This window comes from Mauremys mutica, chromosome 2 (assembly GCF_020497125.1).
Source record: "Mauremys mutica isolate MM-2020 ecotype Southern chromosome 2, ASM2049712v1, whole genome shotgun sequence".
NCBI classification, from domain to species: domain Eukaryota; kingdom Metazoa; phylum Chordata; order Testudines; family Geoemydidae; genus Mauremys; species Mauremys mutica.
Genome location: NC_059073.1, coordinates 285269633 through 285288745, shown reverse-complemented (window position 1 = coordinate 285288745; position 19113 = coordinate 285269633). Strand labels below are relative to the sequence as shown.

Here is a 19113-nt window from a genome sequence, read left to right as displayed (position 1 = left end):
TGGGCCCGGGCTCCCCTCCCAATCACCCTTTTTGTGGAAAGGGCATAAACCCCTTCTCACTCCCCATTGGACAGGAGGAGAGGATAAAGACATTGTAAGTCTGAATTCAAGGGCGTGCCACCCACAGGGGTCTGGAGATGGGCTGAAAGCCCTTTTTGGGGTGGGAGGGGGGATATGGATTGTGTATTTTGTTGGACTCTGTTACCCTGGAAGGGGGCAAACTTAATTGGTGATCTGATCACTACCTCCTGAAAGGTGGACTGCCACTGCATTGAAGTGATAGCTGGCAAGGGATGCTGGAGACAGGGGAGAGCTGGGACCCAGTGAACTAATAGAATTCAAGTAGAGGTAGCAAGGGCAGGAGGTGAAATTCTGATGGAGCAGCTAACAAAACTCGAATGAAATATGGGTGGAAGAACAAATGACTTGCCAGAATTGCCGGAAAAGGGTCACTTTATTCAGTGCCCTGAACTGGAAAGGTATTATACTGCCATCAATCCCATGTCAAGTATTGGCTACTGTTATGCTGAACAGAATGAACAAGACGCTGGATGAAATATTACTAGAAGAAGAGGCTGGGTTCCGTCCAGGTAGATCATCAAAAAAGCCACTGCCTGCAAAAATCCATCTTAATCAACTTTATTGACTTAACAAAGGTATTCAATAGTGTCCCCAGAGGGACCCTGTAGATATTGCTAGCAGCTAATAGATGCAAGACAAACTGATCAACGTAATAAGGAGTTTATATGATGGAAGTTAGATGCATAGTAAGATTGGAAACAAGCCTGGGTGAGTGGTTTGATATTGTGACTGGAGTTGGATAAGGATGCGTGGTGTGTCCAACGCTCTTTGCATTAGCAATAGACGGTGATGAAGTGGGTAACAAAAGGCATTGTGGATGGTGTGAACTAACCTCTACCTATTAGGGATTGGACTGAGACCATCAGGGAGGGCAGATTATCCCACATCTGCCTGTCTCAGGTTTTCTTGCACTGACGGAGACAGGATATTGAACCATGGGTCTGATCTAGTCTGGCAAAGCCAGTGTTCTTATCCTTCAGTTTATTCATCATTGAAGAGATCACGAGTGCTGGGGATCTCAAAGGCAGCCCTCAGTACCCAAAGAAGAACTGCATAGATTTGGGTGCTCCTGCTCATGCATTTTCTTTCTCTGAATACATAGCAAAAGGCCTGTTTTATTGTTTCTAACCTTAAGTGGAAGATTCATGTATTTGAATGTTAGGTTTAATTGCCTTTGCCCTTTTATATTGATCCTTATCTTTTTCTCTTATTCTGTCTGTTGAGACAGCATGATAAAATACATGGGAATCAAAGCGCTCAATGGTACAGACTGTGAATCCCTGACTCCCACTGGTGAGCAGTTCCTCCATTTTCCCTGGAAATACTCATCAAGAGATCACAAATTGGCCCTTCAAGTTGGCAAATGATCATGACAGTAAGATGGGAGTAAAATTACATGACCTTTAATGGGACTGTGTTGTTTATACAATGTATTTGTACTGAGGTAGCACCTAGCGGCCAGGGCTCTGTTGTGCTGGGCACTGTAAAAACATAACAAATGCCCCAAAGAACTTTCCATGTAAGTGTAAGAAAAGAGATGAGCTGACTGTGTACCTCACCTTGGAAGGGAAGCTTTTACAAACCTAACGACTTATGCAAATTATGCAAATACATAGTGTTTTGCTAATTTTGATGCTAATTAAAAGTAGGCCTCTCTTGTGCAAGCTGAGTCCATTTGAAGGCTAGTGGGATTTTCAAGCCACACTGACGGCACTGTAGTATTTTGAAAAGAAAGAGAAGTTGCTGCTATAAAAAGAAGCAGCCCCAAAGGGAGTTGAGTGTGAAAGCAGTGACGGAAGAGAGGACATTGCACGTGGATTAGCCAGTTAACTGGGTTGACCTCTGACAATCCATACATTCTAGTTCAAATCAAATAATTTTTTTAAGTGAGCTTTGGTGACCAATTACTTTTCTCTCCTTCTTCTCCCTACATTTGGCCTTCCCTGACTCTCAGTCCTGCTTAAATCCCTTCATCCTCCCTTCCCACCTCCTGCTCTCCCTTGCTTTTTCTCACATCCCTTGCCTGTTATCACTAACGGCTCTCACTTCTTGAGCAGCAATCCCCAGATGCTAAAGCGGAGTATTTTGGCCATAGGCAGCTGGATGAAATTTAGGGCACCCCTGAGGCTATTGTATGTTGCACCAGGATTAAGGAACTGAGTAGAGGGCTTCTGTTTTTCAGGGTTTAGTTTTGGCAATATTTGAGTTCTATGTAATGTCCAAAAAATGGGGTTTTTTTGGGGGCTTTCTTCTTCACACCATAATGAGAGGATATTTTTTTCAGGTAATTCCCAAAGTTTTCATCTAAATGAGATCTACTTGTATTTGTATTATATGCCTAACAATGACTTGGTTTGGTGAGCTGAGCAGAAGTATAGGTTTCTGTAATTACTTTTTTTAATGGGAACAGATTGTTAGCCCAATCCCAACCCCCTTACCAGGAGCGCTGGTGTACTGCGTTCGGTCTGTCTGTCATGGGGGACCAACCAGGAATTATGCTTCTGCCAGCATAGCTCTCGGGGCCATGGGTGCATGCATGGGGTGTGTTGGAGTTCATCCACTATTACTTCACATCCTTGCTTTGGAATGAGGACTGTGCTCTCCATAATACACACCCATCTTGCACACTGAGTTCACAGTGTCGCTTATAATACGGAGTGAGCTTCTGATCAGCTTTGGTCTGGGGCCATCACCATAGCACAAATTCTGACACTTTTGTGAATCATGGACTGGTACAGATCCAGTACTTTTACCTGTAATGGTGTCATTGGAGCTGTATGAAGACAGTCCATTAGTAACACTCTCTTCCCTTTTTAAAAATCTTTTTCATGTCTCTAGTAAAAGCAACTGGCTTAAAGCATCTGTATTTCCCAACTTCTGACCAGTTTTGTATACAGTGATATATTCATAGACTCTTAATGTCACTGGCCGTCTCTGGATCCTGAGTGATGCCATCTGTGGCATAATTTTCATCTCATTAAACAATGTGAGTAGAGGTTTCATCGGTGCAAATTACAAATTGGTGCCTATGTATAATAGAAATATCTTCTACACCCCGAAGATAACAGCTAATCCCTCTCAATCTAGCTATTAATAACTATGACCAGCAGAAGACAGTCTTTGCAAATTCAGTTAGCTTTTCTTATCCATTCTCCATCCGATGAGCTAAAACGGCTCCAATTCTGAAGATGCATCACAAATCAATATCAGTTGTTTGTCAGTCTCATAATAGTCCAGGACTTATGGGGACTGCAGCAATAGTTTAGACTCCTGAAACACTTGTTCGTGAGCTGATTTCCAATACTGTTTAACCCCCTTTTTAAGTAGCATATACAGAGGCATTAGAAGTATTAAGTTTGGCAAAAACTTACTAGGGAAATTCTGCAAGCCTCAGTAAGCCGTCAGCTCCGAAATATTCTTAGGTGCCAGAGCATCCCTAATTGCTTTCCACTTTATCTCTCACTTGCTGGAGTCCCTGGGCATCCACTTTACAGCCCAAGGATATCACTTTGCATGCCAGGAAGGAACACTTATTCTGTTTTCGGTGCAGACCTGCTTCCTTTAGCCTGTTTTGCTCTTCTGCTAAATTTTGTAAATGTTCTGGTTCTGTGGGACCTGTGATTAATATATCATCCAGATATACTGCCACACATGGAATTCCTTGAATCAATCCCCCACAGTTCTTTGGAAAATAGCAGGGTCTGAGGACACACCAAAAAGTAACTGATCATATTTAAACAGTCTTTGAGAATTTACGATGACATACTGCTTGCAGTCTTCTTCCAGGATGATCCATTGGTAGTCATGGCTCAGATGTAACTTTGTGAACAATTGCCCTAAAATGCAAAGAGCAGTTCAGTTTTGGAATTGGGCACTGTTTTAATTGAGACCATATTTACAGTCACCACAAAGGCATATGGAGCCATCCAGCTTCTTCACTGGGACTCTTGGGACAGCCTATCTAGAAAACTTTACAGGTTCAATCATGCCAGTTGCCTGTAGTCTTTTTAACTCAATTTCAACGTTTTGTTTCATGACACAGGGTACAGATCTGGGTTTGAAATAGCAAGGCATGTCATTTGGGTTTACGTAGACTTTAGCAGTAGTGCCTTTTCAAGTATCCAGTTCATCTTTAAATACTTCTGTATGGGTATCTAAAAGTTTCCAGAACTAGATCATGTTCTGATTTCAAGTGAAATCGGTGAATCCAGTGAAAGGTCAGCCAGCCACCCTCTTCTGAGCCAGTCAGGGCCGGTGCCTATGACTCCTAAAAATGGTAGATGCCTTACTTGTCTCTGCTACCAAACATTCACATTGGTGGCTTGCAGTGTCTTTATGCCTTCTCCAGTGTGGTGGTAATTTTGTCCTACATTTCTGCAGTGGAGGTGGCTCACTATCTTTCCACAAGGTCCCTTATGCTCCCTGGCTTATAATAGTTACATTATCTCTAAGGTGCCACAAGTACTCTTATTATCTCCCATGTACAGCTCAAAATCATACGTTTTGTTTCCCTTTACAGACAGCCCAATATGAATGGGACCTATTTCAGGAATACTTGTTTGTTATACTATAGATAGTATAAGCTGCTATTTCATCTTCCCTTTCACTGCTTTTCACCTAAAGTACATGGAAAGTACCAAGGCTATGAGGCTGCTTTTTATCCTGGTTTTGTGTCTCTGCTTTCCTGGTATTGTTTTGACACACTTCAGATGTGCCCTGTCAACCTGCAGATGTGACATTTCTCTTTTTTCCAATCCACAGTCCATTGGGTTGTGTTTGCCTCCATGACTATAACACTCTCTGCTAGCTGATTGGATCTGTTTCCCGGGTTGCCTTGCATATTTTTTTCCACCTACCTTCTATTTCTTGTGTGCTGTTTCCATCTGCCCTGTGTTTTGTGTTTGTAAATCCTGCAAAATTGTATTTGTTGATTCCATAGCCTGTGCCAATTTCAGAGCTGTTTCAGATGTTAACTGTTGTCCAGACCGCAATTGCCTTTGCCTTTTTGTCATCATTAATGCCACAAAGTAATCTGTCTCTTAGCACTTGTGTCAGGGACACACCATAACTACAATCTTGAGAGAGCTTCCTCAGTTCTGCCACAAATTCCGTTACTGTCTTCCTGCTGCCCTTGACCAAGAGTTAAACTTCAATCATTCTACTGTTTCATTAGGTGTTGGGTTGAAACATTTTTTAACAGATTTCCTAGCTCATCAAGCTTTTGTCTACAGGCTCTTCAAGGATCGACAGGTTTCTCGTTAAACTGCACGTCTTGGCCCCTACACTGTTGACTGTGGTAGCTTTCTCTTTAGCGTCATCTGAAATACTGGTAGCAGTGAAAAAACAAGCTCTTTCGCAGTATTCTTCCCAAGGTTGGTGTGGTGGATTAAATCATGGTGAAATAGTCCCAAAGGTTGTAGTCATTTCCCCATGTTTGTAAGGGACTGTAGGCCTTACTTACAGACAGGGCCGGCTCAGGCACCAGCATCCCAAGCAGGTGCTTGGGGCGGCGATCTACAAGGGGTGGCAGTCCCTGTGGATTTGCCCCCAAGCAGCGCGCAGAATTGCCGCCGCAGACGGCGGGGGCAGTCCATGTGGCGTTTGCAGTTCCACGGCGGCGGCAATTCGGCGGCAGCTTCTGTGTTCAGCTGCCCGCGGTGGCGCAGCTTCTGTCTTCCGGCTGAAGACAGAAGCTGCCGCCGAATTGCCACCGCCATGGAAACGCGCATGCCGCCCTAACGGCACACGGACTGCCCCGCTGTTCGTGGCGGCAATTCGGCGCGCTGCTTGGGCGGCAAAAACAGTAGAGCTGTCCCTGCTTACAGATGACTTCCCAAATCTTTCTCTTTTTTTAAAATTTTCATTCTTGTAAATTCAGCTTTGTCTCATCACCGTATGTTGTATTGTAAAACCATACACACGTCAGCCTCATTAGGTATTAAGAGTCTTCATTCAGGCCAGACACAAACACATGTCTGCAGTGGCTTTGCAAGTGTAGCCCACACACCACCTGAGTGTGGGGTTCTGTCCCATCTAGTGACACCGAGACCACTTAGAGAGAAAGGTAAAATGAGTGTGATCTACAGCCTTCACTAACAGGCAGTTGGCTTTTGGCTCATGCACTGAGCTCCAGAGGTCCCAGGTTCAATCCAGCTGCTGAGGATCAGGGTTTGTTGGCGTTACACAGGCACTGTTGCCAACAACAAACACCTAAAACTAGATACCCACACATCTCCTGATGTAACTATCTGCCCGCTCTGCCCTAGTGGCTGGTATATTACACGCAAACAAGAAGGAGAATTGAAAGCTATCAAAATGACCTGGGAAGAAGCGAAGGCTGCAGCAAGAAACCATCAAAGATGGAGTGTAGTGGCGAAGGCCTTATGTTCCACATGGAGTTAGTTTAAACTTTGTATTCTTGTTACTGAACCCCTGGTTTAGGGCGTTTTATTCCCTAAGGCAGATTAACATTGCAGTGTGTCTATAGAGGATGTCCCTGTCTCGCATTTAAGGACTTGTCTGCACAGACCAATTAATGCACAACATGTTAGTGCGCTTTCGAAATCACATCCCTGTTGCCTGCATTATTGCTCCATGTAGACAAGTCCTTAATGTGAGACAGGAACATCCTCTGTATACACCCTGCAATGGGAAAGGAGAGAAATCAGCACGAATTGAGTAACCACATCTGCTGTGTTTGTTGGATAACTCCCCCCACCCCCTTTTCTTTTTTAAATCAGGGGTGTTCATCAGTTAAAACCTCAAATCAGAAGCCCTCTGTCTCCCCCTCCTTCCTCTCATTTCGCCCACCTCAGGCAGACAGGAGAATTTGGGTCACAGTCTTGTGAAGTGTTTTGAATAGAGTGGACCAGGAAATGACAATCACATTTTGTGGCACAGAGAGAGAGAGCGCCATCTAGTGGCTCGAGCACTGGCCTAGGACCTGGGAGCCCCAGGTTCAAGTCCCGGTTCTGCCTGATTTGGAAGGAAACACTCTGCTCTAAATCAAGAGAGTGCAGGGAGTTGAACCCAAAACACCCACATTCCAGCCCAGTGCCTTAGTCATTAACTTATAGTATCACTGTCACCAGTGGCCGTGTTGCCCTCGGGGGGCCCCTGAAGAGCTCGATTGTGGGGCCCAAACTGTTATTGCCCCATGCCTGGCTCCTGCCCCCACCTGGGGCTCTGATGTCTGGGTAGCCCTGCTACTCAGTCTGGATCCACCCTGGGCTTCTGAGCTGCTCTGTCCTTACACTCTCCAGCCTGCTCCTGGCTTGCAGGGTCCCTGGGCTGACCTGCATCTGAGCACCCCCACTCCCGGCCCAGCATCTGCAGAGGAGTGAAAGGGGGCACCTGGCATGGGAACACAGGAGCTGGAGCCACAGGCGAGGGCCTTCCGTTTGGCCTGCCAGGTGTCCACTGTTCCTTCCTGGTCCCCACTAGGGGCTCTGCTGTAAAGGAACCCCCCCCCCGGCTCCGGTTGGCCTCAGGCTCCTGGTAGTTCTGGCTCTTTCCCTCCTGGCTGCAGAGTGTCATTGGAGCTGGCAGGTCAGCATGGAAATGCTGCAGCCAGGGCCGGGCAGGGAAGCACAGTCGCTTGGAGCCAGGTATCAGGGCCATCGCTACTACGGAGCCCTCAGTGGGAGCCAGGATGGAGCAGCTAATGCCTGGCAGGCAAAATGGAAGGTCCTTGTGGACTGAATCTGGCTTTCAGGGGACGTTCTTTGGGGGCCCCCATTGATTGCAGCTGCCTAACCCTGCCACAAACTGTCACCCCAGATCTGGAAACCATTATGTCTCCCTGAAACAGTTCAGTAAAAATGTTCTGACCAGCTGTAGTTTTGAGGTCCTTCAGCATGGAAAGTTCTGTACAACTAAGCCTCTGTTTCATTACTATGGCTTTTAGAGTGCCTTCACTTACTACTTCATACCCCACTTCCAAATGGGATCACTTCTGCTGCCTAGAAGAGTTTTCTTTATACTCGACACAGGAAACACTAGGGGAAGAAGATTGAAAAAAATCACATTTCTTCAAGGATCATTTCCTTCATTAAGGGCCTTGTTTACGAGGGGCATTACTTGCTGAGCCAAGGTTGATTTTCAGCTTTGTTAGCTGAACTTTAACCCACTGACATTAATAAAATAAATTTCTCTCTCTCTCTCTGAGAGCTGCACGTGACAAATGAAATAACATCTCCTAGGCATAGGTTTGAATCTTTGAAAAATACTTTACCCCCATGTCAGTGTCCTCTTGAGCCATCCTCCAACAGGCAAGAGACCCTTTGAAATGGTTTTGTGGCTGATCAAGACAAGTGCATTCAAACCGAGGGTCAAATATCTGAAGTATTTTTGTGCTCATTAGCTGGAAGTTTGTATGTGACACAGGAGGATTTGTGATTAGTGACACTTCAATCAGGCCTTTGAATGAGTACGTAACTCCTATACCAGTCAAATGCACTTCTCTTTTGGGTACTTACATGGCCCCTACTGCTCTTTACAATTTTTAATGCATTTATCCTTACACACCCCTGTGAGGCAGGGCAATGCTATTATCCTCATATTTACAGGTGGGGAACTGAGGCACAGAAAAGCTAAGTGACTTGCCCAAGGTCATTCTGGTAGATCAGGGAATTGAATTGGGGTTTCTTCACATCCTGGACTAATACTCTAACCACCAGGCTATCCATCCTCTTAAGGGTTAAAGTTGATCCTACATGCTGATATTAGTTTCCAACCATTACTAAAGTTCTAGGATAAAATCCTAGTTCCACTGAAATCACCAGCAAAACTCCTACTGATGTCAGTGGGGCCGGGATTTCACCCCTGGTGTCTCTGTATTTCTACAAATTATTGCTTTTTTCCCAATAGATATATTGTCTACTGTGGAAATACGGTGGTAATGGGGTAATAAATAGACGGATGAAGGGGTGAGAGCTTAGGGGCAACATTCTCGTTCTCTCTCTCTTCTTAAGGGAACGCCGAGATAATCTGCTATAACTTTAACACGTTGCCCCCTGGGCACATGTGCCTGGCAACCCTTGAAGCCAGTGGCAGGTATGTGCGATACTGAAGGCTTTCCCTGCAGCACAGTACAGCAGGGGGTTTATAGGGTCACTGTGGCAGCGAGTCCTGCTGGAGACTTCAGGCTTCGTCTACGCGGGCTGATGGGTGGGAAGTACAGCTTTTAAGGAAAGCGAACTCTGCTGCACTGCCCATCCTATAAGATACAAATGAACATTTTCAGCTGTATGTTTCATGGTACAGCTGTGCCATGAGGCTGAGTTAACATTGCTCCTGGAGTCAATTTTAACACAGACAACCAAAAAGTGAGTGGGGCCGGCTGGGGGAGGGGCAAGAAGACTATGGTAGCTGGGAGATGTCATTACTCAGCACATCCCTGGTGCAGCCTCTGCTGGCAGAATTCTTACAGACCCCATGGAAAACTTAAAGCTGCCTTGCCTGGGAGTTCACTGTCCCTGTGGGCAAATGCTCCTCTCTGACTGTCTCCCCCTAGCAGTGCAGGATGGACATGGCACTTTCAACTGAGCTGCTGCCTGGACTTATTGTTCATACCCAGAATGTGCATGCACCTGATCTCTGCAGATATGGGTACCTGCCATCTGCATTTTAAATATTCCAGCATCTGAACACGAGCAAGTGTGAGAATTTGCACTCATCAAGCCCATTGGGTGAAGTGGATTTTGCAGCTGAAAAATCTGTCATATATGCACAAGTATGAAAACCATTAAGCACTTGCACCTACAAAGTGCATGTGCAATTTTGTGTATTCACAAGCAGAGCCCGGGAATGGAAATTCAAACCATTTACGTGCTTCCCTAAAGACTTAAAGAATATTGTCTACTGCAATATGTTCAGGACACAATTGTCCAAGCATCACATAATTATTAAATCCAAAGCCAGTTTTTTTTTCCACACTGTGAAAAATAGAAGTCCTCAGTGAGGATATGCTCATGTCAAGTTTCAGATTCCAAGCTCCAGTAGTCTTTTATTATAGCACTACTCAAGAGGTGTGGTTAGAATTATTTACAAAGGAAAATGTACATGTTTTTACTGTCCTATAACTCAAAAATTGCCAAAGTTTTTGTTCAAACTTTCAGAAAATAAAACAAATAAATCCTAATCACCTTTATGATTACAGCATATACACAAATGTAAATAAAAACCACAAAATACTCTTTCTGGACGTTGGAATGTAACGCTACTTTATTTCTTAGAAATAACACACAAGAAACCAAAACCAAATAAAACAGGCTGCGCCCTAAGGCAGAGGGACCCACCTTTGCTCTAGGCTGGCTCTTTGAAGACTGACTGACTGGAGCCCTAGATCGCATGCTTCCCTACAGTGCCCCCTAGCCTGCAAGCAGGACCTGGAAACCCCTTCACTTAAAGTGATAAGCTTGTCATTTTTTAACACAATTTTCAATACACCCCAAATTCCTTTCATCTGAAAATAACCATGGAAAATTTCATCCTCAAAAGTGAATGTTTTCAGTACTTATGAGTGTGAAAACAGAGGGTAATGGAATCCTGTATCTTCTCAACCAGTGCCTGCTATAGTGATAGCTCATTCCCTCAGGTGTTCCCAGCTGGTGTCAAGATGCAGCTAACAGAAGGATAAAATTAACTTCCCATTGACTTGTATAGTAAGGCCACTTCATACAATATATGTATGCTGGAATGGAGAATAACATTAACATTTATGTTGAGAGCTGAGATCAGAGCTATAAAACCATCCTGCCTCATTCGCTTAATGCACTGGCAATGGTTCATACCCATTGTATCCAACCCTGTTGCTATGGGAGAAAGCAGTGAATCCGCACAAGTGGGTAGCCAAGTTTCAGCTGCGTACAACACTGTGTGAAACTGAACGGTCTTCTACAGATGTAGCACATGGCGTAAGCAATGAGGTGATCCACTGCGTGTCACTTCACACCCAGATTCGTGGCAGTTTTGTATCTAGGTATCATTTCTTCCAGCTCTGTTGAATACTCTGAGAATTGTCAGTAATGCTAACTAGCCATCAGCATCAGCACCAGCACGAGAGGTCAGTAGCCATCTGTGAGATTCCCCCCACCCCTGCATCACCTCTCAAATGATCATAAATCTCTTGTAACAAATACATAGAATTGGAAGGGACCTCAGAAGGTCATCTAGTCCAACCCCCTGCTCAAAGCAGGACCAATCCCCAGACAGATTTTTTACCCCAGTTTCCTAAATGACCCCCCCTCAAGGATTGAACTCACAATCCTGGGTTTAAGCAGGCCAATGTTCAAACCACTGAGCTATGTGGATTCTAAGCCATGTGTGTTGCCCTCTGTGAACTATCTACCATTAACTTAAGTACTGGTAGGGTTAAAGAGACTCATGGCATAAACTTCCATTATTTAAAAATACTCAAAAAGACCCAACTTACCCTATCCTAGCAACTGCTTCAGTGATTTTTTTAAAGGCATTTTAAGCAGCATGTAAGCATTTGCGCTCTTGGTTTGCTCCTTATTCCCACGAGCCATGCTGCACAGCTGTGTAACAGCTGGGCTGACCTAGCGCCGTATGATGAAGACAAGTGGACAAAAGGAAGGATGGGGGTAAAGGGAGGAGGAAGGTGAGATGAGGAGACGAGGATGCAGTTGCTTAGCTTTGTCCTGTGTGCATTTTAATTAAGTGGCTATTCTTTATTTTATGTTTCTCTAATTGTCAGTGTCTCTCTCATAGGCTATAGCCTGCAATAGACAAAGGGGGAAATGTTGTAGTTACACAAAGCGTTTGTGGGGGGGTGGGGAGGTGATAGAATTTATATACAATAAAATAGTTTGGACTTCAAAGTCGTAGTTTCCTCTCGAGATACCACAGAATTATCTGGTGTATTCCCCAGAGCAAGAATAGACGCATGCTGTTTTGCACAGCCCCTAGGTCCCTTAAGGCTATATTTCAAATGAACATGAAATTGAATTTAGGAACTCATTTCTCGGCAAGGACTTCAAACATTTAGTTTACTGGTACCCCTTCGGGGGCGAGGAGGAGGTGTGTGTGAGAGAGAGTTAACTTCCACAGCACAGAATGGTCTCCGGTCCACTGATGTGCTGAGCAGGTGACACAATACTTTTAAAATAAGGAAGCAGGACGAATTGGCAAGTAATTCCGTGGAGCTCTGACAGGGGCTAGATGATATTATTATCTGCTTTCACAGAAGGCAGTGAGGAGAAAGCAATTATATCAGAGGGGGGAATTAAAAACCAGAGTGACTGGAGTCTGTATTGTGTTAACTCTCATTAACCAAATGGCGGCCTTTGAGCCATCCAGAATGTTTGGGCAAAAAGGCAGAAGCAGCTTGGGCTTCATTCTGATCCCGCTCAGGCCAGTTTTGCACCAGCGTAACGCCACCGACTGCCAGGCAGTTACTCCTCCTCTGCACCCGTGTTCCCCAGTGGAGATTCAGACTCTTTCTGTGGGCGGTTTGTTTTTTAAAGGACGGCTGGCTGGGCCTGAACAACGCTCAATTAAAACTGAAATCAATTCAGACCAAGTTCATGTGTTGCTTTCCCAGCCTCACTGAAATGTTGTTTTGTCCCCACTTGTGGCATCTCATGCACCTGACTGTGAGAATCTTAACAGCCAATGGGAAAGCCAGCTGGCCCGAATTCAGCCTGCGTGACTAGTTTGACTGGTTTGTTAGGAAGGCCACAAAGCTTGATCCAAATCCTGAATCGTTGAGTAGTTTGCTTTATATGCTACTGTATAGGAAGGCGGCATGTATGAAGAGTCAGTGGCTCCAAGGGAGTTAGGCCTTGTCTACACTATATATGTTTTGCTGGTGTAGCTATGTCAGCAGAGTTCCATAGTGTAGACAGAGCATAGGCCGACACAAGGAGGCTTTCCTGCCAGTGTAGGACCACTATCTCCCTGAATGGGATAGCCTAATTTTGGCAATTAATTTGGCAACTGATCTTTGATTATCAGCAGGTAAGTATGCCCAGTGGTGTGTGATGGGATGTCAGATGGGTTGGGATCTGAGTTACTACAGAGAATTCTTTCCTGGGTGCTGGCTGGTGAGTCTTGCCCACATGCTCAGGGTTTAACAGATCGCCATATTTGGAGTCGGGAAGGAATTTTCCTCCAGGGCAGATTGGCAGAGGCCCTGGAGGTTTTTCGCCTTCCTCTGCAGCATGGGGCACGGGTCACTTGCTGGAGGATTCTCTGCAGCTTGAGGTCTTCAAACCACAATTTGAGGACTTCAATAACTCAGACATAGGTTAGGGGTTTGTTACAGGAGTGGATGGGTGAGATTCTGTGGCCTGCATTGTGCAGGAGGTCAGACTAGATGATCATAATGGTCCCTTCTGACCTTAAAGTCTATGTGTCTAATGACGGTAGCTATGCTGACAGAAACACTCTGGGAGTTTTGTCATCATAGCTATGTCAGCTAGGGGTGTGGTTCCTTTACTCTCCTGGCCGACAGCTATGCCATCAAAACTTTGCAATGTAGACCTGGCCTTACTCCCAGTTTATACCAGTGTAAGGGAGAGGGGAACAAGGCCCTAGTATGTATAGTAACAACTTTGTAAACTACATGACACACTCCAAGTTGTGGCATTAGGCACCCAAACGTTCACTAACATTTTTGCACAATTTATTTAACCTCCTTTTCATAAGGCTGTGAGACAGATGGCAATTTCCTGCAATATCCTTGAGGAACCTTATTGAATTAAGTTTAAGTGTGTTCTGGGTCCGTTGTATTGAACGGTTTGTGTATTCTAATGAGTGGGATTGTAGGTAAACTCTGTGGGGGGAGATGTGCTGTGAACCCTGGGAAGTGTTCTGAACTTCAAAGGTCTGTTCTGAACAACGTACCAGACATGAATAGACTCTTGGGACAAACAGTATCAAGCTGTTTGCTTCAGGAGTCTCTAGGGAGAGGTGAATGCAAATCCCTCACCTCCTGGCTATGCAAAAACCAACCTTCTGAAGCTACGGTCTGAGGATGGGACCACTATCTGCTCATCATTTGTTCCCAGAGTCTCAATATCAAAGGTCCAACTGTATAAAAGAAAAACTAACCTATGCATGGTGGTGATAGTTCGGAGCTAAGGCTGTTAAGAACTTGTAACCACAGATAAACCCTATGGTGGGGTTTGAAAGAGTGACTCCTACCAGAGCCCTTGTTGGAGTTGGTGGGTGGTCTCTGTTGAGCTAGTTAGCGTGCATGTGGGTTTTTTTAAATTGTTTTTAATGTTTTCTCTGTAATGTTTTCACCTTAAGAATAAATGTGCTTGCTTAAGAATAAATGTGTGGTAAATTGTAACTGCTGGCAATTACAGCGGTTCATAGCCATTGGAGAGAAAGCAAAGCACAGACGCTGGCCTGTGTATGCTGTCTGCTTTACTGGGAATATCACCGTGAAGGCAGGGAACTGTGCAGACTGGAAAAGTCCCAGTCAGGAAGGAGAGAGACAAAGGTCTCTGCTCAAAAGAGGTCGCTGTTACGGAACCAAGAGCCTAGAGTGGGTGCCCTCGAGGGACTGCAAAGGGGAGATACAGGCACATGCAAAAATGTACCTTATTTTTAAGCTGTTTTTTTCTGTGTTCTTCACAGTCCTTTCCTGTCTTACTGAGTGTGGCAGGTTATCTATTCTGCAAAGCTACAAAGGCAGAATTCATTATTTACCCAGAGAAAAGGCTCTGATTTAACATCTATACCTGTAAAGCTACCACCGTGGGGGGGTGTGGTTAACTTGTGCATTTATTTATTTATTTTGGTCCCTATTAGGAAACGCCTACAGAGTATGCCTGGGAAACGGGACATGGGCTTCCAAGAGCAACTACTCTCTGTGCGAACCTATTCTGGACGACAAGGTCTGTATCTCGCTTTCTCTCCATTTTTCCAAATGTCGCTTTTCTCAGCGTGCTGGAAAAGAAGGAGGGTCTTGTGGTTAAGGTGCTAGTCTGGGACTCGGGAAATTAGGATTCTATTTCTGGCTCTACCACAGTTCCCAGTGGGACCTTGGGCAAGGCATTTACTGTATGTGTCAATTAAAAAGGGGGAGGGGCACAGTAACACTCCCATTCTTTGGTTATGTCTGCACTCCAACCAGTGGTGTGACTTCAGCACATGCAGACGTCCTCAAGCCAGCTTTGGTCATGCTCACTCAAATAACAGCACTGAAGCCACAGCAGCACCAAATAGCTGCTCAAGTAGCTATTACAGGGGGAGGGAGAGCTCAGTGGTTTGAGCATTGGCCTGCTAAACCCAGGGTTGTGAGTTCAATCCTTGAGGGGACCACTTAGGAATCTGGGGCAAAAATTGGTCCTGCTAGTGAAGGCAGGGGGCTGGACTCAATGACCTTTCAAGGTCCCTTCCAGTTCTAGGAGATTGGTATATCTCCAATTATTAAGTACATGTCCTGGGTGGGTTCAGGGATTTAAATTTGAACATTTTTGGAGGGGCACATTAAACACACAAAAAAGAAAGGTTCACATGACACCCCCCGCCCCCAGATTTCTCAGGACGTCCCTCCAGCAGCAGCACTCTCCCTGTCCGTGCAGTCCAGAGAGGGAGGAAACAGCAGAGCGGCTGGCTGCCGGCTGAGATTCTCCTCCCCACATCCTCACAGCTGCAGCCTGCTGTTTTTCCTTCCCCGCTGCTGCAGTCCCAGTGCTGCTGCCTGCTTTGCAGACCCCCGCTGAGGTGAGTGGGGGGTGTGTGAAGGCAGAGGCAAGGTGGGACTCCAGCAGGGGGTGAGGAGCTCAGCTTTCTCCCTCCCCGGGCTGCAGAGACACATGGAGATTTTGGGGGGCAGACTGTGCCCCTGCTTGCCCCTCTCTCTGCACACCCCCTGGGTGGGTTTGTGCAGCCTGTGCTGCCACAGCTTCCCTGCCATTGTTGCTCAAGCTAGCTCAGGAATGTCTCCATGTGCAGCATAGACGTCACCTCAGTCTGTCTGGGCTACTTAGACTGTGAGCGCTTTGGGGCGGGGACTGCCTCTTACTCTGTGCTTGTGCAGCACCTAGCACAGTGGGGACTGAATGTAGTTTGGGGCCAATCGCTGCTGCTGTAATACTATTATTACTACTAGTACTGTCCTAATATATTCACTGCTGCCTGGTGTGTTTTTACCACCTGGTCCCGCAGGGCACATGGCACCTTTCAGTCCCAAGCATTCCCAATCCTCAACCTCGTTTTATCATCAGCGGACACAGGGAGAACTGACAATAATGTAGCCCTGTAACAGAAGGGTTGGACTGCACCTGCCTTTAGCAGAGCCAGCACACCCTGTAATACACAAGAGCCTACGGAAAGGTTATTCCTCTTTGTTAAATTCTACAGACTCTTTGAAGAAGGCTGGAAGCTTTGTGTGCAATCCTGTGTTCTCAGATTGGCAGCCTCGCCTTGTCGATAAAAGGGAAGTTCACCCACCCTTGCACAGAGCACAGGTTCAACACCTCAGTGCCAGTTTAATCCTTTTTATTCTCCTGTTTGTAAGTGGTACCTAGGCTTTGTGCTAGCTCTCTGCCCAGGGGTGAATTTCACTCTAGACGCACAGGGATTTACAGATACTTCTTTGTTTTTTCTCTCCTTTCCTGGAGAGGTGCGAGGCCCTTTACAAACATATGTGAAGATGAAGTCCCACCTGCCTGAGAAGTTTATAATCTAAATTAGCCCTGGTTCTAGCAAAGGAGAGGAGACAGGGAGGGAAGCACTAAAAATAGCTGGCTCAGAATTCAATTGTTCATTCCAACTTTTTGCTTTCGTTTAATGTGACTTGTATGTTAAGGTGGATTAAGGGCAGGCATGAAAGCAAGAATAGACAGCACAGGACTCGCCGTATTGCCAACCCCAAGTATTCAACATTCATGAATCAGACAGAGCCTCTAAAATCCTGAGAGTGCCTTAGAAATCATGATTTGTTTAAAAACATAAATAATGGGCTGATTTTCATTTCCCTTTTGGTTAGTTTCCGAGCCTTTCGAGTGCACTCAGGTCATGTTTTCAAGCTCTTCTCTGCAACCAGGCGGGTTAGACACTTACATTTATTTTAAAAATGAACCCTGAGATTCTCTCACATCCCATGACTCCAGGAGTTGGAGCCTGAAGAAAAGCACTGCATATTGTGAGACCTAGTAATGCAGCAGCAGAGGTGATTAGTGGTGGTAAGCTACTGAGGTGAGATTTAAGGCAGAAGTTGGAGTTGGTGTGTGAGAGTATGTCTATCGTGCCGTCATGGGGATGATTGCACTAATAGTGCAGTCACAACCCATGACTTTTGTAGATCTATCCTGAAACTGACTGGTGCACTGGATGGGGGAAGGTGATTTTAATGCAAGAAATATGTTTCCTTTAACTTAGGTCAGGCAGGTGTGGTGCACTCAAGCCCAAATAGTATCTTTTGCTGTTCCTGTCCAGGGAAACCCATTCTAAACCCACGTCTTCTTTTTCTTGCATGACTTTGAACAGTTAACATCCTAGTAAAGGCAAATGCAGAAGAGCTTTGTTTGCAGGGATTGGATAGGTGTTGCCACTGCAGTAGGGGATTTTCTCCTTTGCTCTTTGCTTTAAAATCCTGCCGCTAGGATTTTAAACTTTTTAAGCCACCTTTTTCTTAAGTATATAAAAGCTGTGATTCCCCCTACTCAAAAAACCTTCTGTGTTTGCTAAAGCTTAAAAACTCATTTAGTAGATCCTTAAAGGGTTATGACAAACTTTACAAGTATTAAAGTTTATGAATATTCTTGAAACACCTAACTGGCGCTCAGATGTCAGAATAAAACCTGGGTTGATTTGTGAACAAATGTGTTCCCCACAGATTCCTTGTAATGTCCTTTTTGATTTAAAGTGAGATGCACCCACAGGCATGCGCTGTTGTTACTGAATAACCCTAACAGATGCCACAGATCAGTGAGTTGATGCCAAGTGACCACATCCATCAATCTGTTTTTAATATAAAAAGGTGCCATTTTCAGGCCTGGATGATTATGCTCAGGAGCCTAAATCCTTATCTTCAGAGCAGGCTGGGCTCTGATTCTTCAAATGTGACTGGTGCACCAGGAACGGAACTGGAAACCTGCAGAGCAAAAAGCACTAGCTGGGGCAATAAGAGACACATGGGGGGGGGGGTGGCGGCTTTTAGCACACACTCATGAGGGAGTTCCACAAACACACATGCTTAACTTACTCTCAAGAATAGTCCCACTGAAGCGGGGCCCCTTATGTAAATGGAGATGGCTTGTGCATCATATTCTGGTCACTCAACTTCTAAATTCCCCCTGAGTGATGGGCAGTGCCCCACCCCCTGCACTTTTGGGTGACCAGAAGTCCTTATCATCTGACAACTGTTCAGCACCATCCAGGGAAATTGATGTATGGTTTCAGCTCAGCCCCTCTGCTTATAATATATGGAGATATACACCTATCTCATAGGGCTGGAAGGGACCCTGAAAGGTCATGGAGTCCAGCCCCCTGCCTTCACTAGCAGGGCCAAGTACTGATTTTGCCCCAGATCTCTAAGCAGGCCCCTCAAAGACTGAGCTCACAACCCTGGGTTTAGCAAGGCCAAGCTCAAACCACTGAGCTATCCCTCCCCCCTCGTGGAAACCTTACCCATAACTGGCCTGAACTACTGTTCTCATTTGCAGGCCATGCGAGAGTGCACAGGGTGCTGTAAAAGGGGGACTTTCGGTAGCTGCACCTGCGCACAGGGCACATCTGGTTTTGTTCTGCGTAAGCTTGGTGGGCGACCATGTTCTGACATTGCTAAGAGAGAAGGGGCGAGAAGTGGCTGTGTTAGGAGATAAAGCAGGAGCCAACAAACGTGGTTGTGTATCAAAAGGGTACATGGGATGTCAAAGCCCCCAGGAGCCTAGAGGAATATTTTGGGAGACAATACAGAAGCCTTGAGTTAGCATAGACAACTGGGCTCCTAGTTTTCCTTTGTCTCACAGGTCAATTCAAACCAGCCCTTCAAGAGACGCTAGAAGATGTGTGTGTTGTGTGCAGTATAACCAAGGCAGTGGACAGTGC

At 45.5% G+C, this 19113-nt stretch overlaps 1 protein-coding gene across 3 annotated transcripts in view; it reads left to right on the top strand.

Annotated features, from left to right (window-relative positions):
* The window catches only part of CRHR2 (corticotropin releasing hormone receptor 2), a 266132-nt gene that overhangs the window by 138814 nt on the left and 108205 nt on the right, over positions 1-19113 (top strand). For all 3 annotated transcript variants that reach the window (XM_045006108.1, XM_045006109.1, XM_045006110.1), the window contains one exon: positions 14866-14951. In XM_045006108.1, the coding sequence (XP_044862043.1) occupies positions 14866-14951 (86 nt within the window). The remainder of the gene's footprint in view (positions 1-14865; positions 14952-19113) is intronic.